This window comes from Parus major, chromosome 13, assembly GCF_001522545.3.
Source record: "Parus major isolate Abel chromosome 13, Parus_major1.1, whole genome shotgun sequence".
Classification (NCBI taxonomy): Eukaryota; Metazoa; Chordata; class Aves; order Passeriformes; family Paridae; genus Parus; species Parus major.
The window spans coordinates 13,701,207-13,729,147 of record NC_031782.1 but is presented as its reverse complement, the minus strand read 5'-3'; the positions used below and the strand labels follow the sequence as shown (position 1 = coordinate 13,729,147).

General features: G+C 45.9%; 3 protein-coding genes across 15 annotated transcripts in view; 1 reads left to right on the top strand and 2 right to left on the bottom strand.

Annotated features, from left to right (window-relative positions):
• Positions 1-437, top strand: part of LOC107210697 (rho GTPase-activating protein 7-like) — a 46,190-nt gene extending 45,753 nt beyond the window's left edge. For all 10 annotated transcript variants that reach the window (XM_019008173.1, XM_015641845.2, XM_015641848.3 and 7 more), the window contains one exon: positions 199-437. The gene's annotated coding sequence lies outside the window, so the exon portion shown is untranslated. The remainder of the gene's footprint in view (positions 1-198) is intronic.
• RARS1 (arginyl-tRNA synthetase 1) lies at positions 164-16,787 on the bottom strand. 3 transcript variants are annotated; one of them, XM_015641855.2, is made up of 16 exons: positions 16,707-16,786; positions 15,062-15,158; positions 11,404-11,538; positions 10,712-10,900; positions 7,405-7,516; positions 6,312-6,412; positions 5,825-5,946; positions 5,388-5,508; positions 4,958-5,087; positions 4,547-4,651; positions 3,491-3,669; positions 3,060-3,169; positions 2,366-2,471; positions 1,456-1,628; positions 668-915; positions 164-315 (listed from the first exon to the last, which is right to left on the bottom strand). In XM_015641855.2, exons 4-16 carry the CDS (start codon positions 10,862-10,864, stop codon positions 206-208), a joined length of 1,770 nt encoding a protein of 589 aa, XP_015497341.1. In that variant the 5' UTR covers positions 10,865-10,900; positions 11,404-11,538; positions 15,062-15,158; positions 16,707-16,786; the 3' UTR covers positions 164-205. The 3 variants fall into 3 exon arrangements, with proteins under 3 accessions (XP_015497341.1, XP_015497340.1, XP_033373506.1); XM_015641854.2 differs by lacking the exon at positions 15,062-15,158 and having other exon boundaries at positions 16,707-16,787; XM_033517615.1 differs by lacking the exons at positions 6,312-6,412; positions 7,405-7,516; positions 15,062-15,158 and having other exon boundaries at positions 16,707-16,787.
• Positions 16,788-17,465: 678 nt separating this feature from the next.
• The window catches only part of WWC1 (WW and C2 domain containing 1), a 66,805-nt gene continuing 56,329 nt past the window's right edge, over positions 17,466-27,941 (bottom strand). For both annotated transcript variants that reach the window (XM_015641916.1, XM_015641917.3), the window contains exons 13-23: positions 27,333-27,413; positions 26,374-26,460; positions 25,450-25,642; positions 24,517-24,669; positions 23,905-24,005; positions 22,990-23,137; positions 22,149-22,313; positions 20,636-20,728; positions 19,553-19,783; positions 18,697-18,818; positions 17,466-18,212 (exon numbers count right to left, since the gene is read on the bottom strand). In XM_015641916.1, coding sequence (XP_015497402.1) covers positions 18,146-18,212; positions 18,697-18,818; positions 19,553-19,783; positions 20,636-20,728; positions 22,149-22,313; positions 22,990-23,137; positions 23,905-24,005; positions 24,517-24,669; positions 25,450-25,642; positions 26,374-26,460; positions 27,333-27,413 — 1,441 coding nt within the window. In that variant the 3' untranslated portion in view covers positions 17,466-18,145. The remainder of the gene's footprint in view (positions 18,213-18,696; positions 18,819-19,552; positions 19,784-20,635; positions 20,729-22,148; positions 22,314-22,989; positions 23,138-23,904; positions 24,006-24,516; positions 24,670-25,449; positions 25,643-26,373; positions 26,461-27,332; positions 27,414-27,941) is intronic.

The following is a 27,941-nucleotide window of genomic DNA, read 5'->3' as shown; positions in this document are numbered from 1 at the left end:
TAGGTTTTGGCTCCTGCACCAAGAATTGCTCTGAGCTATGCTCACAGCCACTTGTGTGCCTCTGTATGTGCAGCTGCTGAAGCCACATTCCTTTTCTCCTCTTTTCCCTCCCACTCTACTTTTTTTCCCTTACCACAACCCCACTCCAACAGACAGAGACAACTCCAGTTGTTTAGTCCCTTTATTGTCATTCCACAGGGAACTGCTACATCCTCTCCACAGGCTTAATCCCCAGGATGTCGAATCCTTTGGCCATGACGGTGGCAGTGGCTTCGCACAGCAGCAGTCTCCACATATTCACCTTCACAATCTGGCCTGGAAAACACAGATGGAGGAGCTGGAGTAGCTGCTCAGAACAGCAGTACCTTCCCCAGGGGAAACCCCTCTGCCCAAAACCAGGCCCTGGATTGGCACATGGGACCCTTCCTGCTCCCCCCAAGCCAGGCAGACTGACCACCCCTCCTGTTTCCAGGTGCCTGACTGCTCCCAACTCCACTCAGCCTTCCTGCTCAGTGACAACACAGGCTCTGCCAGTCTCTGTCAGTCCTCCTACATGGACACAGATGTGTGACAACAGCCTTTCCAACAAAGAGTAACACCCTGGAGATGGCTGTAACACCAGAGGATGTGACACAGGAACACACAGCACCCCGTGGCCAACACTCACCAGTCTGCCTGTCCTTCTCAACACAGTAGCAGCTGTCGTAGAACTCAGTAAAGGTGGTGGCCAGCTCATACAGGTAGTCACAGAGTGTGTGCAATAACAAGTCCTCCAGGATCTTCTGCAGGATCTCAGGAAACCTCAGGATGCACTTGCCCAGCTTCCACTCCTTCTCATGGTCAAGGACAAGCACCTCCTCTCTGGCTGCCTTCCGCAGCATCTGCTCATCAATATTGGCCAGGCGAGCAATTGCCCTGGAATGGTCCAAAACAGAGTCTGCTTGTGAGGGTCCCACTGCCCAGCCTGCCCAGGCCCAGCCTGGCCACCTGTCTGGCCTAGATCAGGCCTGATGGCCTCCCTTGCCCAGTCCTGGGTGACCAGACCAAAGAGGACACGGCAGAGAACAGGGAGGAATGGGCTCCAGGCACCTGCATCAGCAAGGACACCTGACACTGCCAAGCAAACTGGGGCTCAGAGTGCCAGAAAAACGGGTGTGACAATACCTGAACTGGCCAGCTGCTGGAACAGAGATGCATCCTTTTCCAACCACCTAAATCCTCTGCTTACCAGCAACTCCCACAGTGCCCTCCCTGGGCTGTGTGTCACACAGAGGAGCTGTTTCAGGTGGCACTGGACACATCGTGTGCAATGACAAAATCTAGTCTGTGGTGCATACCAGTGTGGCTGGCTTCTCTTACCAAACACCCCCAAGAGCACTGACATGACTGACCCTTTGTCCACATGTCCCTTTGTGACACAGATGCAGAGAGCAGCAGCTCCTGCACCCCACGCACCTGATCCGTGTGAAGGCATAGAGCAGATAGGCAGCTGTGTTCCCCCGGTCATCCAGCATCTTGTCAAAGGAGAACACGTAATCATTGAGTCTGTTGTGGGACAGATCTGCATATTTAATGCATCCAAAAGCCACTGATGTCTGGGCAGCTTTCAGCTCTTCTGGTGTCAGGACCTGGTGTGATTTCGAAACAGGCAACAGTCAAGAGGAAGAATGAGCACGACACACAGCTCTGGCCTCTCAGCAGGGCTCAGAAGGAAAGCCCAGGCTGCTGAGGGGATTTACCCACCTGGTGTTCAGTTCACACACACCTCTCTGCTTCAGGGCACCAGACAACCACACACCCACCCCTCACTTCTCCTGCAATCCACTGGCACCACAGCCCTCCTCAGGTTAGGGCTGACTCCCTCTTCTGACAGCCCACAGGACCTCTGTGCCCCACAGCCTGCCAGGTGTGACGTGCTCTGCTCCTGCTTCCTACAAACTGCATGTACAGGGAACAAATGCTGGTCCTCCTACTCTCACATCTTGCATTTTGGTCAATCCAAACACTTGCAAACCCCTCTCTGCTGGAATGGTGGCAGCAGGGCAAAGCAGCACTTTGTGCCTAAATCCTATGAGCCCTTTAGAGATTTTCAAGGTGGATTTTTTTTTTCCCTTGCTTCCTTGTGTTCCTGTTTGAAAAGGGGCTTTTCACTTTCACCCTACACTACACTTCCCAATTACACTGCCTCACACTGTGCTTGGACAGAGTTTGGTCCTTCTGTTACATTCCATGACCCACACTGTCCAGTCCTCTGCAGGCCATCAAGAAGCAAGACTGACAGAAATCTCATTAAGCATTGCAGACAGTAAGTCTGTGAACACATCTGGGAAGTTCTCAGGAAAGAATAGCAATATATCACAGCTACCTTGTCCCGTTCCTTGTCCTTCAGCTTGTCCATGGCTCGTTTCAGCCCTTCCTCCAGCAGGTCTATGAGACGTACCGTGTCCCCTGAACGAGTTTTGAACTTCTTCCTGAAAACACACAGCCAAAATCACCACCTGCACAAGAGGCAAAACACTTCCACCCTCTGCCTACTGCCCAGCAAGCTTAGCAAAAAAGCACATAGCAAATCCTTTTGTATTGAAGGAATTGCCATGACATGGACAGCTCCAAAAGTGAGAGAGTGCCCACAGCATGGTCAGCAGGAATGGCCAGGAAGAATTCAACAGTCAGAACTGTACAGCTGCAGACATTAAGCAGCACACAATACCAGTACTAGACCTCCCAATTTTTGTTTCATCTACCATGAAGGAGGTGGAAAGTAATGAAAATCATGGTCTTTACCACTGCCATCTCCCAGTACCTACATCAGCTTCCACCAGCCAATCCAAGTGCCCCTTGCCAAATGTCAGGCAGCAGAAGCCAGGCTCGAGAGGGAATGTGACCACAGCAGCAGTGACTGTGTGGATCAAGGACAATGACACAGAACATAATGACACAGTTATGGGTAATAGCATAGGATACAGTGCTTTCTTTTGTTTTGTTTTTTTTTTGGTGTGCCACATTGTACTTGTCAATGAATGAGAGCACAGACAGAAGAAGTACACCCAGACACTTACTTGTCTTCTCCCAGCACCACTCCAAAGGCAGCATGGGCCACTCTGGTGACTTTGGGATCATACCAGCCAATCATCTGTCCAGCTGCAAATACTGTTTGGAAATGCACAGACTGCAAGGAAATAAACACCAGTGGTACTTAATCCATTCCTCCAAGTGCAGTTTCTTCACAGCTTTATCCTATTCACAACAATGCTCTCACAATAAGACTTAAAATGCTTCCAGCTTTACAGACAAATTCTGCTTTGAAAAGTCCAACCTTTGCAAGAGTTTTCCACCTTTACAGAAGCAGCAACAGGCAAATTCCCATCACTGCTCAGATAAGGAGTAAATATACCAATCACACTAAAGACCCTGTGGTGTTCTGTGTTACTGCTGCATCCATCATTTCACACACTTTGTGCTGACCAGCACCTTCAGTTACAGAACTCACCTGGCCACTATCAACAACGTAGATAAGGATGTCACCCTTCTCTTCACACAGCCTGTGCTTCAGAGCAGCCAAGTCTGATGTGTCATACGTGTAACCTCCGTCCGATTTCATGATTGTCAGCGGGACGGGGAAACCCGGGACGAACACCACCTTCCGGCCATCATCAACCTGGACAAATCCTGCACAAGCAATGAAAAACATTCTGTGTTCAATCACAACAGGGAGGTTCTGGGCCAGCAGCAGCAGCACTTCCCTTCCCTGCTGCTACCAGGAAGAAAAGGCCACACACTCATATAATCAAAAATACGAAAAGACCTACATGAGAACTCCTGTGCCAACACAAGTCCCATTCTGTACAGCACTTCCAGAACGACACACAAGGAAGCAGATCTGTATACATGTGGCCTTACCAGGAAAGACCTAATTCAAAAACTCCCATCACTTGCATCCAGATCTGCCTGTACAACCACAAACCCATCACAAAATATGGCATTAAAAGCAACAGAAATGTTACAGAGGTGTGATGAGGACTCTACAGGGTCCTTCTGAGGTGAGACAGTCAGGATGCTTCATATGGAGAGGCTCAAGAACTGCAAAATCCAGACAGGAACACATAAAACCAGAGACTTTTTATGCATTTGGCTTCTTGTCAGTTTCAAAGACAACATGATCCAAAAATCCCACTGTCTTCACAGAGATTTCTCAGACAAAGTTCCCACACAGTCACAACTCTAAGACTGGGAAGTCTGTCATATATTGCTCCTTGACTGTTTAGTCAGAATACAATAAAATTCCAGTAGTCAGAATACAATAAAATTCCAGTAGTACTCTGTGCTACTGCCTACAAATATCACAGACAAACTGCTTTTGATGTCAGCAAGAAAGATTCGGGCTTTCTGGAATGAGGAAAAGCCTCCTAGGAAATGTGGCTGAGAAAAAAAGCAAAGGTGGGGAAGATGCAACTTGAAAAGCATCAGCCCTAAGCTCTGCTGAATAGGATTGAGGTTACCATGCTCATCCTCACTGCTGCTTCTGACCTGAGATCAAAAGCCTCACCTTTATCTTCAAATTCTTTCACAATGTCTTTCATCATCTCATGGTAGAAGGATTCCCCTCTCTCTATGATTGTGATGTCCAAACAGTTGTAGATTTTCTGGAATTCTTGAGAGAAACAGAACGAAAAACTTACATTAAAAGCACACAGTGGGAACCAGTGGGTACAGCAAAGCCCAAAAAGCATTATCCATCTCTTGGTCAAACCATCAGACTACAACTTGGGAGACAAAAGACTTAGCTGAAAGTCTCCACATAACACAACCCAGTAATTTGGTTGTACTGGCTTTTTGCTTTCAGCTTCTTTTAGCAGTGTGGCATTGATTTTCAAGAGTAAACAGAAGGGTGTGCTCAAAATGAGGAAAGCCACACTGTTTTACTGTTGAGCCATGATTCCAGATGTGGCAAAGTCACCTCTGCGTGACACGTCACAGATGAGATTCCAGGCTTTAATGAAGTCGGGGTTTTTGCTCTGCAGCAGCACCACACATTGGTAGGCTCGCTTCTTAAACTCCTCCTCTGTGTCAAACCTCCGCTTGGATTCCTGCAGGGAAACGTGTGGAAAAGCACTGCTTTCTCCCCTGAAACAAACCAGCACTCCTGACAGGCTCTCTAAGTATGCTCACCTCAAGACAGAAAGGCTGGGTGCTTACAAAGGCCTTTGACTGTGCCCCATACAGACAGCTCAATACCAGATACCACAGTTCACCCCACCATGGCTGGTTACTGCAATGTAACAGCAACTTGATTCTTTCATTTCTCCAAAACTATGCTGCAATTTGTGAAGCTCTCAATCTGCTTTTCAGATGCTGACATAAACATCACACTTATCTGCTACACATACCTTGTAAAAAGCTTGCAGATCCCCAATGGGAGGAGAAACAGTTAAATAATCTGGAAATTTGTCCTGGAGGTGAGCAATGAGCATTCCAAACTGGGTACCCCAATCCCCTAAATGGTTCAACCTTGGAACAATTAAAGAGAACAATAATAATCATCTCTTAAACATATACTTTAAGATACACACATTTCAAAAATATATATTCTAAAACAAACACACATAATACCAGAAACTCAACCAAGGCAAGCTCCCCAATTTCACTGCACTGAAGCTGCTGCTGCCCTTGATGCCTAACCCTGCTACACTTGCTCAGCTTAGTATCTACTACCCATAAAGGGTTATTTGCTGTGTGGTTATAAACCAAGACCAATACAGAGCAGAGAGACAGGGACTGCACAAACAGCCCAGCAAGCCCACCACAGCCAGCCCTGGAGTCTCACCTCAGAACATCATAACCCGCGAACTCGAAGAGCCGGCACATGCTCTCCCCGATGATGGTAGAGCGCAGGTGGCCAACGTGCATCTCCTTTGCAATGTTGGGGGAGGAAAAATCCACCACCACCTTGGGCACAGAACCAAAGGAACACATGAATAAAAGGCCATTACCACACCTCGTGTGTTTGATCTGGGTTTTGTTAGGGGGAACAGGGGGAATGAGAATCATCTCCGCTGACCCTCGGCAGGGAACATCAGAGTGAGCTTTGCTGCAGCCCAGCTGAGGGTCAGGGATCACTCCCAGACTGACCTGGGCACAACCCTCACCCCCCCAAGGAGCCCTGTCCCTCACCCACATCCCACATACTCTGCTCTAACAACCTGCTGATGTGGACATCTGCTCAGCACATCCCTTCAGGGGGGAATTTCAAAGCTACCTGCAGTCCAGAACATTTCCCCTGTAGCAAGATGGTTGTGTGCTTACTGCTGTACCTTTTTCCTTTTGCCAATAGCTGGTGGTTGAACTCCATTGATCAATAAACTGCTCAGCTGCTTCGACACAAAATCCTTTCTCAAGTGGACATTGATAAAACCTTTGCAGGAAAAAATCAGCAATGAGAGCTGGGGCTGCAGAAGCACCTTAAAACACTTTGTTTCCTTCCCCCTGGATTTCTGTTTTCATGCATCAAGCACAAGAGCACATGAAGTCAGCTTGACAAAACATTTTTCAGTCACAGGACAACAAAGCTGTCACTTGAAGACAATTTTTGTTCCCAGATTAGAAGAGTCTGTTCACACCACTATAGCTGTTACTGCAGGAGTCACATGCTGCAAGCTACAGCACTGACCTAACTCCTTTTTGTACACTGTCACTCAAAGATGAATTTGCAGAAGCAATTTTTTGTGAGAAAATAAATAATTTGGTTTCCAGAATGCAAAACCAAATCCTGCTTTATCTTTTTTAAAAATTAATATCCTAAAACATATAGTTTCATCTGGGATGATATATGCTCAAGGTATGACATGGTTTTACTTCTCTTATTTCACAAAGGCAGTGAACAAGCCCCAGCCCTGGAAGGGGGAACAGCCATGGGATTTTTGTGTTTATGCTGAAGTTCTAAGGAGTATGAGCCCTTGTATTTTTCCCTGTGTCACAGGGACAAAACAAATGCACTAATTAATAAACTCCATGCTATTCTAGCCTCTCAGTTCTCAGAGGACAAGGTCTCCTCTCCATGCAAGCAACAGTGAAAAGGGCTGTTGATTTTTGCTGTGATTCCATGACTGTGGCTTGATTCCCATCACCAGTATTGAAAGAGGAAAAGCTGGTCCCTTAAGGATCAGTGGAAAAATTGCTAATTAAAGGGCTCATGATCATACCTGCCAATTCTAATGCAGAAGCAGATTTTCTGCTGCTGCACAAGTCTGAGTGCAACAAACCTTACCAAGACAGAAGAAGCTAATTCACTGTGAAACTGGAGTTTTAAACCACAAAACAGTAGAACTCAACTCTGCTTCCTCTCACTATATAAACTGCCCTTTTTGCTTTAAGATATACAAAGTGTGTAAAATGAAATTATCTTACCAGGACCAGCAATTTCAACCTTCTCAATGCATTCATTGGCAGGGATATTTTTTGCTATTTTCTCTGCTATTTCTCGTGGGATCACCTTCTGTTCCCTGGTTTTGAGCAGTATCTGGAACACAACAAAGATCAAGTAAAATCCAATCCTCTGAAACATTCTAGAGAGCAAAACAGAGAGCACAGATACTGAGGCACTGAAACATCCTCATGGTCCTTTAGCTTCATAATACAGATACACACAGAGAGAAACATCTCTAGCAAATTTTACAGATTAGATCATAAACCTAACTGGACCAAACATGTTTACCTCCTTCTCCTCAGAGCAGTCCCTATGTCAGAAGAAAGTCTCCCAGGCTATTTTTCAAAATCTGCTAAGTGGTTTGGCAAATTTCTATTTCTCTAAGCTAGTAAAAGGGACAAACCCTCTAAAAATCAACATAGCTGGCAAAGTCCTTCAGTGCTACACAATCCTGTTGATCAGTCTCATGGGTGTCCTCAGCTATGCCAGCATTCACATTTGAAGTTCTGAACTGTGCCTCCAGCAGATGCTGAGTATGGTTTCAGAGCAGGTCTGTTTATTTATGATTAAACACAACCAAAGCAAACTGCCTTCAGCCCTGTCTTAGTCTCGAGCTTAATAAATAAATAAGTGAATAGATTAATAAGTGAATAAATAAATAAAATCCAACAACCCAAGCAAACAAAGTTAATCCCAGCACTACCCAATTTTCTTCAAAGAGCATCAGAGAAACTGCTGTTAAAGTAGCTCTCATTTTCCCTGGAGACATGAGCAGCCCACTGTGAGGAACTCAAAGAACAGGACACATCAGATAGCATCAGAGTGGTTTGAGCTGGAACACACCTTTGAAGATCACCTAGTCCAAGCACACAACTTCCCTGTCCATTCCCAAAGCATCTTCTCACACAGCTTTCTGCAAATCTTACAAAAACACCCTTTAGGAGTATTCTGTAAGCCAGTTCAACCCATCCCTTGCAAAACACTACATTCACACTTGTATAAAATTACCACAAGTATTTGTTTCTGAGCACATGATTTTCCAGTATTACTGTGATGTGTTTAAAACAATCCCACTGAGGTCACGAAGATGATATACCTCTTTGTCAACTCAGAATTTACACTCACTGCTTGTATTTGCTAATTTGCAGTCTGCTCTAAAATGTATTTCTACTAAAGTTTCAGTCTTCTGTTTAACCTGTCATACACAGGATCCTTACAAAATGGAAAAGGCTTAAAAAGGGCATGAAAAGCAAACCTCAGTAGCTTTAGAGCTACTCAAAGTGCAAACTACAGGAAAAATAAATGCAAACCCAGATTATGGGCACGTTACACCAGATTACAGGCATGTTATCTGAACCATTCCAGAAATGGTTACCACACTCCTGTTACTCTAAGGAGCAAGCAGAGCTCCTGGCTGAAACCCCAAGCATTAATATGCTAATGAGCTCCCAGGAAAACAACAGGCATTTGTGAGGGTCCCTTCCACATCAGTGCACCAGCAGGGAGAGGCTGCTGCCTGGCACGTACCAGTGCTGCCCCAGTCAGGGCACTTCCCGCTCTGCTGGCAGTCCCAGTGACCCTGACCCGTGTCAGCTCTGCCCAGGGGACACCCTGGGAAGATCTGCACCACAGCCAAGCCCCTAAAACAGGCTGACAGAAAGTTCCCAACCTGCTGCTGTCATCTCCTGGCTCTGCCGTGCTGACACACTGCCTGTGTGAGCACAGCCAAGCCTGCCCAGGGAACAAACTCCAGAGCCAAGGCCAGCACTAGGAACCCTTATTCACCACCACAGCTGACAACCTGGAACTGAAAGCTGGCTGGAAGGAGACCGTTCAGACACCGAGCTATGTGAACCACGTCGGCACTGGGAAGCCTGGACTGCTCGAGAATCCCAACCGCGACTTAATTGGGGTAACGTGGAGGTCAGAGAAGTGGCAGCACCCTGAATCCCGTGTCAGTGCAGTCACCCAGGGCAGCAGCACAGTCACAATATGCTAATGAGACCGAGGGGAGACACGGGATGTGGGAGGGCTGTTTCCCCCTGGCACTGCAGCCCAGAGCCTGCTGCCTGGCACGTATCGTGTCCGTGCTGCCCCAGTCACGCTCCTTGTACTGGGACAGCCTGGGACAGCAGAGCTCCGTGACGGGCAGTGCAAGTTCAGTGTCAAAACTACCAGTCTAAATGGTTAATAAAGGTGAATTGACAACAGGACACGAAAAAGGAGTTGTTTCTGTTTAGATTGCCAAATATAAGACCTGTAATTACGAAGTGTCTACTTAGTCACCCAAAGACATCACTGCGCTAAAAGTCTGGCTGCTTCAGCACATAAGCTAGCACACACTACCTTCTTTCTCCCACACCTCCTGGATTTACTTCAGCACAGTCCCAGCCCACTGAGCAGGCTGAGCAACTGCTGAAGTCTCTCTGATTCCATTTGGGTCCTCTTTAGTCAGACTCCCTGTACCCAGGGACTTAACAAGAGATTTAAACAAAGGACTGAGCCAGAGGACTGGGAAGGGTAGTGCCCAAGCAGCAATCCACACCTGTCTGGGCTCTCAGAAGGTGCCTCCTGAGCACACCCAGGACTGGCAGTGCTCAGCTTCTTCTGGCTGGAGCTCAGGGAGGGAAGTTTGGGATGTAAGACACAGGGACCCAAACTCAACAGAGCACACAGAACAGCAGCTGGGCCTCTCTGCTTTGCCATGTGTGTCTGTGAGCAGGAGGAAGCCATAGCACCCATAGCAACGTGAGGTGTGAGCCAAGAAGGGAAACTGGAGATGCCCCTTTGTCACCTGCCCTGTGAGAAGGGGGTATGTGCACACAAACGTGGGGATATTACACCCTCCTGGCTCTAGAGAAGAGCAGTTAGAGATATGCAGGTGTTTCTCAACATTTTGCAATTCTCCAGAATTGTGATTTATTGTTTTGCTGTTTTCAGTTCCAAACATACAACTCACTAATTGGTAGTTAATTGCACATCATTAGTAAATCGATGCAGCACTTAAACCCTGATTTGATTTAGATCCCACGAACCGAGCAGTTTTTCTGTGTCACACATGTTAACCCTCTCATACCAGGCACCTCAACAGAGGTTTTAAGGCCAGCTCTGTAAAGGCCAATGCTTCCCTTAAAATGCATTAAATACTCACTCAATTCTCAGCCCAGGCACCTGCAGCAAGCCCAGAACAAGTCTCACATTGCAACTCTCACTGTGTTGTCTCTCCCATACCTTCCAACAGACAACATCCCGTTTTTGCTTCTTTGTTGAGATTGCTTAATCATTTACCTGTGATATGCCCATGGCACTGTTACACTGGTAGTCCCCAAATTTGGGCTGCTGACTTGGTGTCACCACCAGAGGAGGGTTTTCTAAGTCTGGGTAGGCAGCCTGAATGGCAGCTCCAAAGATCTCCTGGAGACAGCTGTTGATATTAATCATGCTTTTGGTTGATTTATTTCTTTCCTCTTGAAGGCTCTGAAAAAGAAAACCACCAAAATCCAGAAGGCTAAATTCACAACATCTGAGGAGCTGTTACATCCCACTTTTCTTTTTGGCTGCCTGGCAAAGCACAGCTGACAGATTTGGCTGACACCTCCAGGCACAGGAGCAACATATACAACATAAAAATCACATGATTCTCCTGCTGAACTTCCCAGCACAAACCTTCCCCTGACTGCATGGCTGCATTACTTCTCACACCTGTGCTGGTGAGCCTGGGATAGACCTCAGCTGGGCCAACTGGTCGAGGACTGCCCAAGACATGACCATGTGGGCTTATTAACCTACTGACTTTTTCCATAAAACAGGTTTCTCTTTAAGGAACCAAGAAATATCTGATGTACCATCAATTAAGGTGTCAGAATGCAGAGCAAGCATGCTGCCACATGTCAGAGCTGTAACAAACTCACACCATTTATTTAGCTTGTCCTAATGAGAACAAAAGCCACATGGTACAAAATAACTCTTTATTCCCTTACCTTCTTAAGGAAGTTTAACCGGTACTTGAGTTTTGCGTTTTCGTCTCGCAGCCCTTCCAAACTCGGGGAGACTCCCAAGCACCCAAAGTTCTTCAGACGCTCAATTTCTGCAGTTAACAACTTGATCTCGTTTTCCTGAAAAGCAAATTGAGTTGTCACACAATAATTCCTGGAGAGGGGACAGGAGGTGAGGAGCTGCAAGATCTTGGGAACATTGCTAGTTTGCCTTGTAAAGGTAACAGCAGCTACATGTAAACTGAATAATTCCAAACAATTAATATTTGAAGATTGTTTCTACTGGTGTGAAAAACAAGGATTCTGAAACACTCCTTCAAGAAGGCAGTGAGAAAAGAGTGTCACTAATATCAAGACATAAGTACAAGAAAGACAACAGGACATACTAATGAGATATTCCCTAAATAAGCACTTTTCCCAGGTTTTTTAACAAAGATATCAAATGATTTGACTCAAAAATCCCTAAAGCCTCCTTCAGCCTGTTTCACCATCTCACAGGCCAGTTTCAGAGGAGGAAACCACGACCATTGACACAACCCCAGCAAGCTCAAACCCCACCTAGAGACAGGAATGCCAGAAGTAGTGTGCTGCTCCACAGGGGCATTTCTGCAGGGTGCACTCACTTCCACCTGGCCACACAACCTCTCCCGCCCTGTCCAGGAAGGAAATGTATGTCTTCTCTCTTAAAACTGACACAAGGCATCCAAGAGCACTTGGGAATCTGTTCCAAACAAACTTCCCAGTGTCCCACTAGACTTCACAGCCCTGACTCAGACAAATTTGCCAGCATAAAAATGATTTGAAGCTGCTGCAAGGAGCAGGAATCTTCCTCACCTCACACTCTAAAGAAACCAAATAGCTGTAGTTTCATCTCTGCTGTCCATCTTTTGTCCTCCCCCATAACAGGCTTTGTGCCCTGAGCCACAAAGCTGGCTCTGACACAGAATCCTGGAGGCTACTGAAGGTTTGAGAGACTTGGTGCTGCTATGGAGGGAGGCAGAGAGCACTGCCCACCCTGGCTTGTCACCCCTTGGCTCCCCCATCCAGGCTCTCCTCTGCCAGCACTTCCACAGCAGGATGCAGCTCAGGCTATTACTGTAGGCCACCAAACCTTATAAAAAAAGGGTTCATTTACTTTGTTGCTCTTGAAACAATCAGATTATTTAATTAGGGAAAAAATTGGGCCATTGAATTTCTTGGTCTTGTTTGTCCACCTGAACAACAGCTTCAAGGAATGTTGCTGTAACTAACTGCACATGCTCACAAAAAACCTGAGGCAAAACCATTTTAAGATTGGCCTATTTGTGGGCCAAGCTGAAAATCAGTGCTTTTGAGGTCATTCTTCAGTTGTGCTTCAATTTATGGCCCACTTCTGTTACAGCTCAAGGTTTCCTCTGCTACAGAGAACACAATGCTGCTTCCTGCAGTTTGGATGTGAAGAAACAGGACTTTGAGAAAAAAACCCCAAAGCTCTATCAAATCCTCTGGTTTGTCATTTACACAACTAAAATCATTGAACAGCACAGCTGTACCTTATAAGCAACTCACTTCAAATAGTCCCATTTCAGCTTTTCTTTTCAAAACCCAAGGCAGGTGTCCCAAAAATCAGAGTTTTTTTCTCATTTACATACATAGACAAACCTACCCCCATAAAAGCAACAGCAAATAGATTTGTTTGTTTTCAACTTTTCTTCCTGGCCTGATTTGGTAGCATTTCACATAATTTATAGACCCATTTGTAAAATCATCTATACTTCAAATTAAAAAATAGAGATTTCACTGTGTTTTCACAGGTGTGTTGCTGTAAGTTGCAGTGACCATTACTGCTACAAACATCAGAGCAGTGACATACAGAACACATCCCCTCAAGCCTAGAACGTGCTTTAAAGGTAAGTGCAAAGGTATCTTCTACCCCTAATATCACATAATCTGTAAATTCTGTGTCCACACAGTATTATCTTCCCTCTAGTGAAGTCACCAGCTTCAGGACAGGCCTCAAGACCCCAAGAAGAGTTCAGCATCAAAGGCAAACATTCTCCAGAACCAGAAAATCACGTTCTCCTTTTGAAACTAAGGTCCCTGCATGTCCAAGACAACAAGCAGCTCACAAGTATTCCTCCTGCACTAAGATTCCCCCAAAGCTACAACAATTGGAATATTTCAGGATCACTGACAAGCTTTACTGAAGAGGAATATGAGCTGGATTTTCCTACATAATCACAAATACCTCTGGCCACTCAAGGCAAGGGAAGACTCACAGGAGGTGAGATGGCCAGTAACCTACTGGAGCTTCTTCCCACAGTGTTACAATACAAGTGAGGACAATGAAAGAGATTTATCCATGTGCATGGTCAGAAACCAGAACCACAGTGCCCAGGAATCACTGACCCCTGGACAGACATCTGGCCCTAAGAGCCCTTTTATGGGGTGACAATTAGCACTGTAATCACTTGGATTTGGCCAGGAGATAAAAAACTCTAAAATACTGCCACAGCTGAGCAAGTCTCATCTACCTTTTTCCTATGGCTGCATTAAACCAGCAAATTCACAGCACTGGCAGCTGGAGGCATTTGGGATGGCACCATTTCAGATGTGACCAAGCCCAGTGTGTCACCCCAGACTGACACTTTTGTCTCTCCTGTTTAGTGCTCCCCTTCTTCAGAAAGTTCCAGCAGCAGTCCTTATGTTGTTACTCAGGTGAGAACTGAGCACAAAAGGTTTCACCATGGTGGCCTAGCTCCCTACCCCAGTAGTGCTGCTGCCATTTCAGTTTCCTTTTTATTGTGCTCACCAACAGCTTATACAGATGACGAAATGAAGTTTTCATTCAAAATGAGCCAGCAGAAAAGCCTGAACTCAGCAATGCTTACACTGGGTTCCAGAACTGATGGGGCTGAGATCCCAAAATCTGGGCTGGGACAGCCACACAGCTGAGTACAGTTTTCATCTGCAAACTGGCAATGGGGTCACCCCTGTTCAGGGAACACCACTCACCACTCTCCTCTCTCTGGTGATCAGTGACAGGAGACAGGGAAATGAAATGAAGCTGTCTCAGGGGAAGTTCATACTGGTTCAGGAAGGTTCTTCACTGGGAGGGTGCTGGTACACTGAAACAGGCTCTCCTGGTTGTGGCACCAAACCTGACAGTGTTCAAGAAGCATCTGGAATATGCTCTTAACAATATGGTTTAGTTTTAGGTAGTTCTGTGAGGAGTGGGGAGGTAGACTTGATGTCCATGGGTCCCTTCCAACTTGAGGTATGCTATGACTCTGTGAACCCCACACCCATAACCATGTTGCTGAGCCTGCCTGGAAAAAATGGTCTTCAGATGCTTACATCAGAAATGCCTCTTATTACAGCACCCTGTGAAAAAGTTAATTCTCTAGCAAAGATCTGTGAATGCTAGATGTTATTGAGAGGATATTATGAAAGCTACATTCTTTCTAAAAAACAAACTACTCTACAAAACTACAGAGAGCCTTCTAACAACTCCTCTCTCCTGGTACCATCCAAGTGAGGAAGGGAGACAATGCCAATACAACTCTGATCTAAAAGACTGAGAAAAGGAAGGAAGAAGCTGCTGTTCAGCCCTGGTTTACTGCACCTGCACTGTCTAGTACAACTTGTCAGTAAAGGGTCATACCTGATGACCATGTCATGAGTTGTGGGAATTACATGAGGCCATGCTGACATCTCCAAGGGCTCTTTGCTCAGCTGAGTACTAGAAATCTTCCCCTCACCTGTGAATACAAAAAAACTACAGCTTTTTCAATAGGACCAAAATAATCCTTACATTTTCCCTTAGCACATAAGACTGTCTTCCAGGAACCCTACTTGAGCAGGTGGGTAACATGAAACTTGTACAGATGTCTGTCTCTGGGCCTTAATATGTCAGAGCTTTTCCCCATCATGTTAAAAATAAAAAAATCATAAAGGAGAGAAAATGGGCAGAGAGAGCACAGCAAAGGGAGCAGAACACCTCCTTTCCCTCCCCTCCTTGCCTCCTGCTCAGTTTTATCTCTGCTCCTACTCTGCCAAGCCCTGCTGAGCTGGCTGAGCACACACTGCTTGCTCTTTATTGGGTTATTTTCATGCAGCCTGGCTCCCCACAGGCTCCAGGGCATGCTGCAGCTGGAAACAGGGAGCATGTGGCTGGGAGTGACAGGCAGAGCGAGGCTCAGTAATTCTGCATGGCCTCCTGTAGCCTCCAAGAGTTAGAGCTGAACACTATCCCTCCTGCTCTGCTTCCAGTGCCTGGAATCTGCTTATGGACTAAAGACCAAACAGCAGTGACAGCAAAGTGAGAGCCACCTTGCCAGAACACCTGAGGTGGCCTTCCTCTCCTAGCAACAAAGGAGAAAGGGAAAATCAAATGCAAGAAGGACCTGCAGAGATTCAACTGCCAGATTTATTATCTCAGTGCCTGTTATATGTTGTGAGCAGAAATCACACTCTAAAGTTGCTCAAGAGCACACAAGTGTGGCAAGCAAAAACCCAAAAGGTCCAGAACCTCTCAGCTGGATGCTCCTGAGGCAATGGGCAAGGTATGAAAAGTGAACCTGGAGGAGTCAAAGCTTTCCTGAAGCTGCCTCTGCACTCTACTGTCAATACTGGTGATTGCCTCGGACAGACCTGGCACTTTTATTTTCTATTATTATCGTCACTGAAAGGCAGAGGATTGTCACCATCTTTTCCCAAACCTAAGCACCTTATGGCTGCAGTAAAGCTGTTCGAGGAGGCCAGGGTGCCGGAGCACAGGAGGCACATCTCTCCCTGGCTGCCCAGGGCTCCGGGGCCCGGAGCCGGCGCTGCTGCCGCCCTTGGGCTCGCCGGGTGATCCCCGCCCGGCCAGAGCACGGCACAGCACCGGGAACCGAGCGGTGTCACCAGGCCTCGGTGCGGGGCCGGGTCCCGCTGACTCCTCGGGAAGCTGTTTCGGAACCCTCTCACGGTCTCGCCCTCACGATCAGGTGTGAGACGAGGCAGCGCTGCAGCCCTGCCCTCAGCCCCGGGAGAGACGGGAGCAGCCCTGGAAGCGCTTTCAGCCCTGCCCGCTCTCCGCCTTCCCTTCCCAGACAGACCTTCCGCTGCCGCGGGGCCCAGCGACCCGCCCGGAGCACCGAGCACCGCGCGGGCTTCGGTACCGGGGCAGGCTCTCGGGGCTCGCCCGCCACCTGCGCCCCGCGGAGCCCCGCGGCTGTCCCGGTCGGGGCTGTCCCGGTCGGGGCTGTCCCGGTCGGGGCTGTCCCGGTCCGTGCACCGCCGTCCCGCCCCGCCCGGCCCCGCACCTGCCGCGCCAGCCTCGCCGCGGACTGCGCCACGCGCGCCTCCATCCTCGGGCGGCCGGAACCGGGACCGGAGCCGCGGGAAGCGGAAGGCGGGCGGGGCGGCGCGGCCGCGGCTGCAGCGCCCCCGGGCGGCGGGGAGGACCCGGCGGGACCGGGAATGCTGCCCTGGGAACCGGGCCGGCCGCGGCCATGGACACCTGCGGCCTGAGGGGAACTGGGAACGAGCACCCCCGCACCCTCCCAAAGCCCCTCGTTCCGTGTCACCACCCCGCACTTGGAAACGTGTCCCGTCCCCAGGAGCTCTCCGCAAAATGGACACGGGGAATGCTCAGACAGGGAGGAAAGTCAGCAAGTGACAGGAGCCGAGGGAACGGCTGGAGCTGGGCCAGGGGAGGTTTAGGCTGGATCTCAGGGAAAGGTTTTTCCCCCAGAGGGTGGTAGGACACTGCTCAAGCTCTCCAGGGAATGGGCACAGCCCCGAGGCTGCCGGAGCTCCAGGAGCACTTGGACACTGCTCCAGGGATGGCCAGGGTGGGATTGCCGGGGGGTCTGTGCAGGGACAGGGGCTGGACTGGATGATCCTTGTGTCCCCCCCTTCCAGCTCAGGATATTCCATGTTTATATGAAATGTGTCAATTACAGCATCTCATGTGACAAGACATGAGAAAAACTATATGCTTCCCACTGGAGACACAAAAGGACCCCAGTTTAGGTGCCAGAGGATGACAAGATCCACTCAAGACAAAAAGCAAGAAGGCACATTTGTCCAGAAAGGTCACTTTATTGGAAAAACCTAAAATGGACTTTAAACCTGCAGCCCTCCTCCCACAGCAGTGGTTTCAATGGGCTCCCCACGTTACCTTAACAGACCCATTACAGACATGAGCTGCAGTACAAATGTTAAAAGTGCAAGTATTCTGAACTTCACACCTACTTTTATGACCTGGCAGGAAACACAAATGCTTCACAGCTCACAGAGAATTCGTTCACAGCACTTGGGAGTCCCAGCTGGCTCCCAGCATTCCCCACAGGGTACAAAATACATCACTCAGAGGAGAGTCCGATGCAGAACATCATAGAAGGTAGGGGTGAGGTTCCTTCAAATTTATTTTATTGCAGTAAAACCTCTAAAAGGTAGAGCTGTACAAAAAGTCTAAACAGCATTATTTAAGAATAACAGCACCTTACGCTGCATTTGTTCTTATTTAAAATTCTATTTCCCAAAAATACATTCCTAAATATACAAACTATACAATCTTGTCACTTTAATGCTGGTTTCTGTGATGATATAACTTTAACCTAAAAATCTTCAAAACATCCACATACTGACAAAAGCTCTAATATACAAATGCCTTGGTACCTTCATAATTCCACATAAATAACTTCAAAACCCAATCTGCATTTGTAGAATTGTCCAGAAAGCAAATACTTTATGATGATCACACATCATCTGCAGAGAGCGTTGGGATGTTTATTCTTGGCCGTGTGAAAAACGCCATTTTCTCTCTGCAAAAAGATGATCAGTTGTAAATGCAACAGAAATCCTGCCAGAAATGTCCATCATCCACATGAGAATTTATCCCACCAGCTGTCCCCACCAGGAGCAGATGTACATCCTCTCACATCCTACACCTTTTATTTACTTATCAGACGTGAGTTAAACCCACAACACTGACATTACCAAAAGCTGTTTCAGAAAGGCTCAGGGCTTTTTGTTTTCTGGGTCTGTTAGGGAAGTGAAGGGCTGCTTTTGTGTTAAAGAATTTGTTGCCAGGTGGAGAATGACTTGGAGAATGCTGGTTGCTTTGATCATGTGCAGTGCTGCAACTAATCTCCCTGAGTCAGACCTTTGATAGGAAAATACAGAAGTTCTTATTTAAGCAGAACAGTTAACTACTTCTGCAGAGATCAGTCTTCTTCATCAGCATCTCAGTCATCCACAGAAAATCAGGGTAGTGATCAATTTTTCCTCCCCTTTACCTATAATTACCTGAATGACTGCACTTCCAGAGGCTCCTTTCGACTCTGCCCTCGCAGCCTGTGGACGTCCTTGGCAGCAGCTCTCATCATTTTATCGGCCTTGAGCTCACACTTGTGTTCTGGATTTTGCACCTAAATGAATAATGAAGAGTTGTTTGTTTCCAGGAGGAATTATCTTATCCTAACTGATCTCCAAACACAGCAGTATTTCAGCTGCAGGTCTGAGGGGTTTGGAAACTGTTGACTCTGGAAGTCACAAGCCACAGAAGCTAAACTGAAGCTTGTCAACTAATCATTCTAAGGGAGAGAACTTTTTGTAAGGTGTCCTTCAAGCCTGTGGTAAGAATAATTGCTTCTGTCAGTGCTCTCTTTGTATCTTCTTGATAGATCTTTTAAGACAGAAGATCAGCACACAAAAGAAGACAGCACTCCAAAGAGCACCTCACTCCAACTCCCTCCTACACCTGGTGCCAGCATAGCTTGGTCTCTGCCTGGTGCCAGCAGAGGTGCTGAGAAATCCCAGAAGCTGAGAAGGAGCCCTGTGCATGGGAGAGAGTGTGATATAAAGTAAGGTAAAGTAAGTGCCAACCACCACACACCACACCTCCTGCAGATTGGGGGAACACACTTGGCAGAACAGATGGCATTTGTGACTTCTCGTATTTGCACCTCTGCTAGGGCAGCAAATCTCTGTGCTGGCAAATGCAAGGGCTCAGGACTAACAGCTTGATGGAGCCATATGTGGCAGACAAGAGTGACTAACAAGGGCTCAAACTTCATTTACTGACTGTCCAAAGTCCCCTCTTCCCAAAATTTCTCCATTTCTCCACTGAGTGGAATGAAACCCCAAGGCAGGAATGACTCACTCGTTTCTCCACAAGCCTCAGCAGCAGTCGAAACCTCTCATCATCCTTCACCCACTGTGGCAACTCTTTTTCACCCTGACTTTGAGCTTGTTCCAGCTGTTCCTTCAGTTCCCTCAGCACTGAGATCTCCTGAACCAGCTGGTCGTGCCAGGTTTTTGAAGCCTGCAGGTCCAGCTCCAGGTCCAGTGAGGTGCGGATCAGGCGCTCTGTACTGAAGGACTTGATTGAAGGCTGGAAGAGAAGGGGTGTGTGAACACACTGAGCAGAACTGTCCCAACCACTCCACCCAGAAAGTGCCAACACATCATGAGACCCATCTTTTTAATGCTTCTCTTTGCACAAACCATCTCTATTGATCCTGCTTTCCAGTCTGTCTTGAGACAGATACCATGAACTCAAGGAAGTCTTATCTACAAGTGTTTTGATTTCTCTGTGTCTGCTCAAGTTCTTCCTTGGCAGCTTCTCCAAATCAAACAAGTCTTGCTTGCACACCTTCCTACTAAGTTTAATGTCTCATCTTCAGATGAATCCACAGTGCTGCAGAAAAACCTGTGATGGCTTTTTCCAGTATTGCCTTCTGCTAGTTTCAAAAACAAGCTGTCACAAGAAAACACATCTCCTTAGGAGCTCAGTGTCAGTATCCTGGGGAATTTCAGTGATTGCCATCACAATGGGCACAGGACTTTATTGTGTGCTATGGCATCACTACAAAAGGGTCACCTGAGCATCTGAGACATCTTTCTCCTCATCTTCTTTTCCAGCTCCTCAAATTTATTATAAATACATAAGAAGCTCACAACAATAAACATAGCAAAACTGTTTGTGCTACTTCTCTGACAAGATGGAAAATACCAGGAACCATTTTCCTAAATTAATTGTTTTAGGCAAGTTCCACCTTAAACTTTCCTGTCATAATCTGGTATTTCAAAGAATCCTTGAGAGACTTCACGCACACAATGAAAAGGTTGTGAATGAAAGCATGTGACAACTGATTTATGATTCCAAACTTTTCCTTTAAAACAATTTTCTGTTTTTTTCATGTGTCTGTGTTAGAGGAAAAAAAAAGAGTGGTGATGTTCTTACCCGTTTCACTCTGACACTTCGTCTCTCCATTGCATTCCGAACGAAGGGGGGCTTTTTGGATAGTGTGGAACTGTCACTATCACTGCGATTCAGCTGAAAAGGAAGATGAAACCCACAAACTTTTCATGAAAGAAATACAAGCAGTGCATAAACACACTATCAGTGAGACCAGAGGTTGTTGTAAGCAGAACTATGAAGTTTTGTGAAAGGCAGGCAGCTGTCACCCCAGTCTGAGTATACAGCAGGCACTGGCACAGCCAGATCCTGCCACAAGCCTTGAATTCTGTCCCTTTTTGGGAATAGGCTGTGAGCAAAGAGAGACACTAAGTTAGGCTATGATGGGCTTCTGCCCCACTGCTCTTCTCCTGTGCAAGTAACTAGGCTGGGCAAAACAGCCCAGAAAAATAAGCTGTAAGTAGTAGCAGTAGTAATAATAATAATAACAATAATAATAATCTTTCCTAGCATATGTAAAACATTGGACTATTTTATTACAGATTTCTATTTTCTCTAATCTGTATTTTTCTATAACCTGTATTTTAAGCTAGTGGTGGAAGAGGCAAGTTTATCTGAAATCTCTTCCTCTGGGTTTAATCAGCTGAAAAGTTGCCATGTTACACACAGCCTGCCTTGTTTTGTGGCTGTCTGCAGACCCTTACAAAGAGCTCAGCTCAAGCAGGGTTTAATTTCAATTCCCTTCTCATATCCCTTCTCCAAGCTGGGGAGGAGGGGAACAGGCACTGGGATCTGTGTGCACTGGGACATAACACCTGTACCATTCAAGCACAGGCCACTGCTGCAGAATGAGTAAGGTTTGTTCCTCTGGAAGCACCTGCTTCTGAACCACGGAGACCCTACACAGCCAATCTGGCTCAGCTGTCTTAAGGGCTTGTCCACTTGGGACAGGTCATATGTGGTGAAAGACAGTGCTTGCTTGCTTGTTTGCCAATTTCACTTAAAATATGAGATATTTATAGTTTATTCTGACCTTCAATTCAGGAAATAATTGCAAACAAACATTTCAAAGTAGGGGAAGTGACATCTGACCCAACACATGGCATGTTCAGTTACCTTCACACAAAGCACACTGATGACTTTCAGGCTTCCACAGTTATTTTTCTGATATTATCAGGTACTTTCCTTTCCATTTTTATCAAGATTTTATGTTCACCTCATCTGAAGTCAGGTGGACAGAGCTAACTGAGTTAGCACAGAACACTTCAAGCAGCAGGAAACTATTTAATATGCAGCTTATTCATCACTGTCTTACAGCAGCCCTTCCAGGTCAGTTTGGGCATCTCAACAAGCTGCATGTGCCACAAATATATATGCACATATCTATCTGATAAATTTGTGCTTAATGCTGTTAGTTTCAAGGTAAGATACTGTCCAGGAGGTGAGGACAGAGCAACTTCTGAAGTCAGAGGGGGAGAGAAGAAAGCACTGTTGAGTTTCTGTGAGAAATTCAGACTGAAAACAAGCACTTAGAAGCTCAGGGTTTCGTTTTCCTTACCCGGCACACATACTGACTCTGTGGTCCTGGGGAAAATGTTTTTGAGCGGATGATGGTGCTACCCCTGACAAACTGAGTTTGGGGTGGATTTGATGTTCTTTTGTCTTTTGGACGAACTACAGTTGAGGACTGTGCAAGGCTCTCTGTGTTGGTCTCTTTATCCACCTGAAAGACACACAGTGCAGTGTAAATGCCAGCTTTCCATGTGCCCAGGACACACCCCCAGGGCTGTGTGACAGCCACCTGTGCCACATCTGTGCTTGCTGCATTCAAACCCAGACATTCTTTAGCCCTTCTCATGCAGTGTGTCCTGACACTTCACTCCTGGAGCTCTGCTGCATTAACCGGATTGCTCCCTAAGGGCTCTGCATCCACTGATTGCTGTACACCACAATTGATTCCAATGGGCTTTGCCTGTGGATCCACACATCACTGTGACCTGGCAATCCCACAGAGAGCAGCTATGATTTGAAAGACCATTATCTTACTTGTTGTGCATCTGCAGCAAAGATCCAAATCGATGTACAGAGAGAGCTGTGTACAGCACACTCCTGTTTGACTACAGCTACATTCAAAATTAAACAAGGTAAAAACCACTGTCCCATTAATGGGAACAATTTCCATAAGCAGCAAAAAGAAGGCATGAAATGGTGCTGTACTAACTGTGGGACAAAACGGTCACACAGAATTATTTACAAAGACTTCAGGTAGATAAAAATTTAATCATCAGTGATGAACTTCCAAATAACTGCTGTAGCTTTGCTCAGCTCAGCAACAACCCAGTCAGCTGAGCAATGGGCATCTTAAATCATCTTTCTGTTCAAAAGGCTCTTGACTGTACCTTCACTGCTATCTCTGTGTGCAGCTGGGAATTCAGACTTTCTTCTGTTTCCCACAGCGATTTTCCAACACAGAATTCTTCCTCCTCCTCTGCTTCATTCTCACTGATCTCATCCTGTTCTTCCAGGTCAGGAACCTCTTCATCTTGCCTGGAAGGAACAGCTTTGTCATTGAACAGGCCTTTTGTGGACAATACTTTGGTGCTGGAGCAGGAAGTACCTCCTGTGAGCTGCTGGACAGAAACACGTCCCCCAAGGCAGCCCGGTACACCCGACAGGCCCTGCAGCCACTGACATTACACAAACACAGGCTTAGAAAGGAGAGAAGCTGCATCAGAAGACTACATTACATGAAACCAAAAACTTTATCTTGATCTGGCTTCAAAAGAAGATGAGGGTTCAGCCATGTGGTCTGAGTTTAAGGCAAATGCATCTTGAGGGGAGCTCTCAGGATACCATAAATCTTAGTTAAAAAGTGTTACTGGACAAAATTCAAGCATTGTTTTAACACCCTTTTCAGCTCCCTTGACCTCAGAGCAGGCTTCTCCATCAATCCCATTGGTCAGGCTTGCTTTTTATTTCAAATGTTGGACTTCTTTAAGGAAATCAGAATCTGGACCATATAAAGAACAGCCACATTAAAATTCAAGCAAAGCCTTGAACCACAGAGTGGAGCTTTCAGGGCATCCATAGAAGACTGTACAAATAACAAAATTAGCATAGTGCTACTGACAATTTTCAACATTTATCGGCTTTGTGCTCATTTTCTAAGCAAAACCTCCAGAACAGAAGAAACAGGATTTTTCACCAAAACAGGGAAAGAAGAATACTCCCACAGCTCAGTATCATCTGCTTTTTCCTCTGCACCCAAATGCTCTGATAACTCCACAACAAGATGATGGTGGGGTGGCACATACCAGCTCTCTCCACTAGTTAAAGTGCTTCTGCTTTCCTCCAGTTTCTTCTCCACAGCTTCCAGTTCAACAGCTGTCTGCTCTAAGAGTGCTGAGACAGAGTCCTGAGGAGAGAATGAGGCTTCTTGTGAAGAAATGACTCTGAGAGGCTGCAGAGTGCCCAGCCTGTGTGGTGAGAGCAGCCCCCAGCCCCACTGCACACACACAGCTCAGTGCAGCCCTGTGGGCACAGCTCCCCCAGCATGTGCAGGTGTGCAGCTCCAGGCTGAGCACTTTCTGTGCTCTGCATGTGCAAACTCTATCTTGACTTGCCCAGCACTGTTCAGGGCAGCACTGTGAACTGCCTGGTGGGCAGGAAGGCTGGAGCTCACACTTCACTTACACCATGCCACGTACCACATCCCCCAGCTTCCTGAGCAGCAGATTTCAGTAAGTGTTTAGCACAGGACAAGGGCATGTCTGGAATCAACAAATTAGTTATTTTGCTGCATGTAACGACATGTTCCAAGTTTTAAATATAAACACACCAGCCTTCACTTCTCTATAGTAACAGTCACACAAACCCTCTTGCTTGTCCTGCTTAGAAGAGATTTGTTCAATTTAAGCAGTTCTTACTGTTTTTTCAGTGCAGGGTACTTCAGAGTGGCTGTTTCCTTGTTTACTTTTCCTGTTTTGCTTCTGCTGATATTTGTAACTAAGGAGGTTATACCAACGGGTTGATTTCTCTCCGGATCTACATATTTCAGCAAGGCTAATTTGTGCTCCACCCTATTGAGAGCAAAAACACAGTTTTAGTGTAATACTAAAATGAACAGCTACCATACCAGTCAGAAGAAATCAGAGTGAAAATCCAGGACTGTTTGATTTTGGCAAATTCAACAAAAAGAAAAACTGTCTGTTTATTCCATTTCAATAACCACTAGCAATGCTTTATGTTTAATTATTTTTAGCATTGTCAAGGGCTTCCTATCTAAGTAGCAAGTGTTTCACTCCAGCTCCACTGTACAAGAATCCAGAAGTACGAACAGTGCTACTGCAGCAGGGAGAAATTACAGCCAGAGCATCAAAGAGAAAGAGAAAGGAGAGGATGACTCCCTTTCAAGAAATTTGCAAGGCTGACACAAATGACTGCCCAAACCCAGATGTTTTAGCTTTGTATATCTCATTTCTCTTCATCTGCTTTGTCATTTTTTAATACATTACATTTAGTACACAACCTGATGTATCCAAAACCAAAGTAATTTGTTCTCAACTGCAATACCATAAGTGTTTCCAAAAGGAAGAAAAGTAGTTAGAGTTTGACATCAAATCATGAAGGAGAAATATCTAGTGGTCTGAGGAGGCAGTTCTGTAACAAAACATTTATCTCATAATTGTTTTTCCTGATGAGAATTGTCATTGCAAAGAATGCTGTGGGGGAGAGACCACATAGCTAAAGATTATCAGGAAGGCTTTCACAGAAATTGCCATACCTCAAGAGTGTAACATCGTGTCTAATTAAAAAGAGGAAACAAACACAAAGTTATTAAAATAGAGCTGGATACTCACCAAACATTCTTCAAGGTGAGACTTATCTACAGTGCAAACATCGACTCTTAAAGTCTTCTGGCGTAAAGCAGGGTAGGAGATGGAAACCCAAAATACTTCATTGTACACGAGATTGTCTGAAGCTTCCACCGGCCTGGTGCGGAACAAGCAGCTCGTGCTCTCCGAGCAGGGCAGGACAGCCACACGAATGTTCCTGTGGGAACAGCACAGCACTCAGCACTGCCCTACAGGTGTGCAGCTCCCCACACAAATCCCTCAGTGAGAGTCAACCAAAGCACTGTGGACACTGCTGTCCTTTCCTGTTCTTTGGAGCTGCAGCCAACTGAGAAAAAAGGAGCATCTCATCACAGCATCAGAGATGTCAAGTGGCACGAGCTGCCACAGACTTCATCCTTCTGAACCTCATAATCAGACATCATGGGATCCTGTTTTACATGGCTGTTTGCATCTGTGCAACCTGCCACACTGCTCACACCCTTATGTAGGTAGGAACAGCAAAAATTAATCCAGTTTTTGTCAGCTTATTCAGCACACAGCTGAATTTAAAGACCTTGTGCTTGGAATGAGTCTAGCAGTAGCCACACATTTCCCAGCCCTGTGCAGGTGTCCAAGGAGTTCTGCAGCAGGACAAACTCCCCCTCTTCACTCAATGCAGGTGCTCAAGACACTGCTACAGTTAGGAACATCACCAGCCAGTGCTAATTCCAGCAAGTCCTTCCCTATCAAATACAGACCTTTGAGGAAGAAACTGTACCTTATTTCAGTTCACAGGTTTATTAGTTCATAAGTGTCACAACACAAAGTATAGAAATGTTTCAGGAAGGGCAAATTTTTAAGAGTGTGAAAAATCACAAGTCAATCTCACTTTCATTCTTATTGGGATCCAACACAATTATATCAAGTGTGTTTATTTCATGCACTTACACTTTTTGATCTTGTTGTAACAGCAGTGCTGGAACATTACTCAGCTGGATGACCAGTATTGCAAATTGCTTATTTTTGTCATCATATCTGATTCAGAAAGACACAGAAAAGCATTATTATTAGAGAAGTCTGCCTTGGACTCTGTGACTGAATATGCCACACAAACAATACCAAAAATTTACAACACTATAAATGGGACCACGACTTGCCCATAGTTTAAAACAAAACCAGATTCCTTTTTCATCAAGTTTTGCTACCAGAACATCCAGAATATAGAACAATCCAGAACATCCAGTACTTCAGGATTCAGATACAATGGACTGTAGACTTGACCTAACACACACTTCTTTTCCTGGGGTCTATTTAAATTGCTGCATTGTAGCTACAATTTTTTGAGAGGTTTTAACAGCTGCAATACAGGAAAGCTACAAGTAAAAATATTTGAGTATTTGTCATGAGTAACCTTTTGCTTTGGAGGGCCATGACAAATGAGTTTTGAACTGCTTCTTTTCCTCAAATCCCACAGCACTTCCAAAAAGTCATTTAAGGAGGATGCCTCTGTGTCTGCCCTCCTATACCTTTCCCACTACTGTGGGTCCCACATGAGGTCAAGGATTGAGACTGCCACTTATTCTCAGCAGTTTTCCCCACCCAAGCTGCACCCTTAAGGATTCTGCAATCCAGCCAAGGGCTTTCTCCAGCCCAGCACTGCCAGTGCTCCTGCTGCTGGTTTGTACCCTCATACCCCAGTATCACCAGTTGATTTCCACTGACATGAAACAGGACATCTGGGCCAAGAACCTCCTGGAGTCAAGTGTAATTCTTAATTATACTAAAAAAGGGCATTAGTTAGTTAACACTAATAGGACAGAAGAAAACAGCATAGAAAACACAATCTTTTAAATCCCATTTATCATTCCTTCCACTGGAAGGCAAATCCAATAAAATGTTGCACATACCTCATTGCAATTTGCACTTTGGCTGTTCCAACTGCTTCTGTATCGTCACTGTCAAACACCATCACTTCTGACACACATGGTCTGAAAGGAATCAACAACAAGGATTTGGTCTGCCTCTTACTGAAGTGTTTGCATTTAGGTGATACAAGATCTTTTTCTTTCCATTCAGGGGTTGGGTATATGGATTTTGTAAAATTAGCAGCTTAAAGAAAGCCTATTTAAGAAGTAAGTGCAATCAGCCTTAGAGGTATGTATTGCAGCGCTTATCAGCAGAAAGTCACATGTCTTCCCTCCTCACCGCCAAAAGAAAAAAAGCCACACAAAAGACTGCAAAAATAAAGCAGTGGGGGATTTTTAAAGGGCTCCCTTGACTGGTTTTTAGTAAAAATGGTTGATTGGCCAGCAAGAGAAATACAACTTAACAACTGCAATCCTGTCCTGCATCGTGACAGCAAAAATTCTCAACTTTTATTAGATTTAAGTAATTCCTTTGTTTCTTTAAGAAATCAAACTTTCTTAAGCACATTAAAAGTGACAGAATACACTGACTAGCTTTGCTGGAAAGAGCTATTCTGCATCATTTCCCTCCCAATGTATTCCTCCTCCCAA

Bases quoted from the DNA above. Each gene is read 5' to 3' on its own strand.
- RARS1 (XM_015641854.2), bottom strand. From the start codon at position 16,751: ATGGAGGCGCGCGTGGCGCAGTCCGCGGCGAGGCTGGCGCGGCAG. The intron at 5,088-5,387 runs GTATGTGTAGCA...GTTTCCCTGCAG, and splicing joins ATCTGCAAGCTTTTTACAAG to GAATCCAAGCGGAGGTTTGA. The intron at 916-1,455 runs GTGCGTGGGGTG...GGACCATTCCAG, and splicing joins TATGCCTTCACACGGATCAG to GGCAATTGCTCGCCTGGCCA.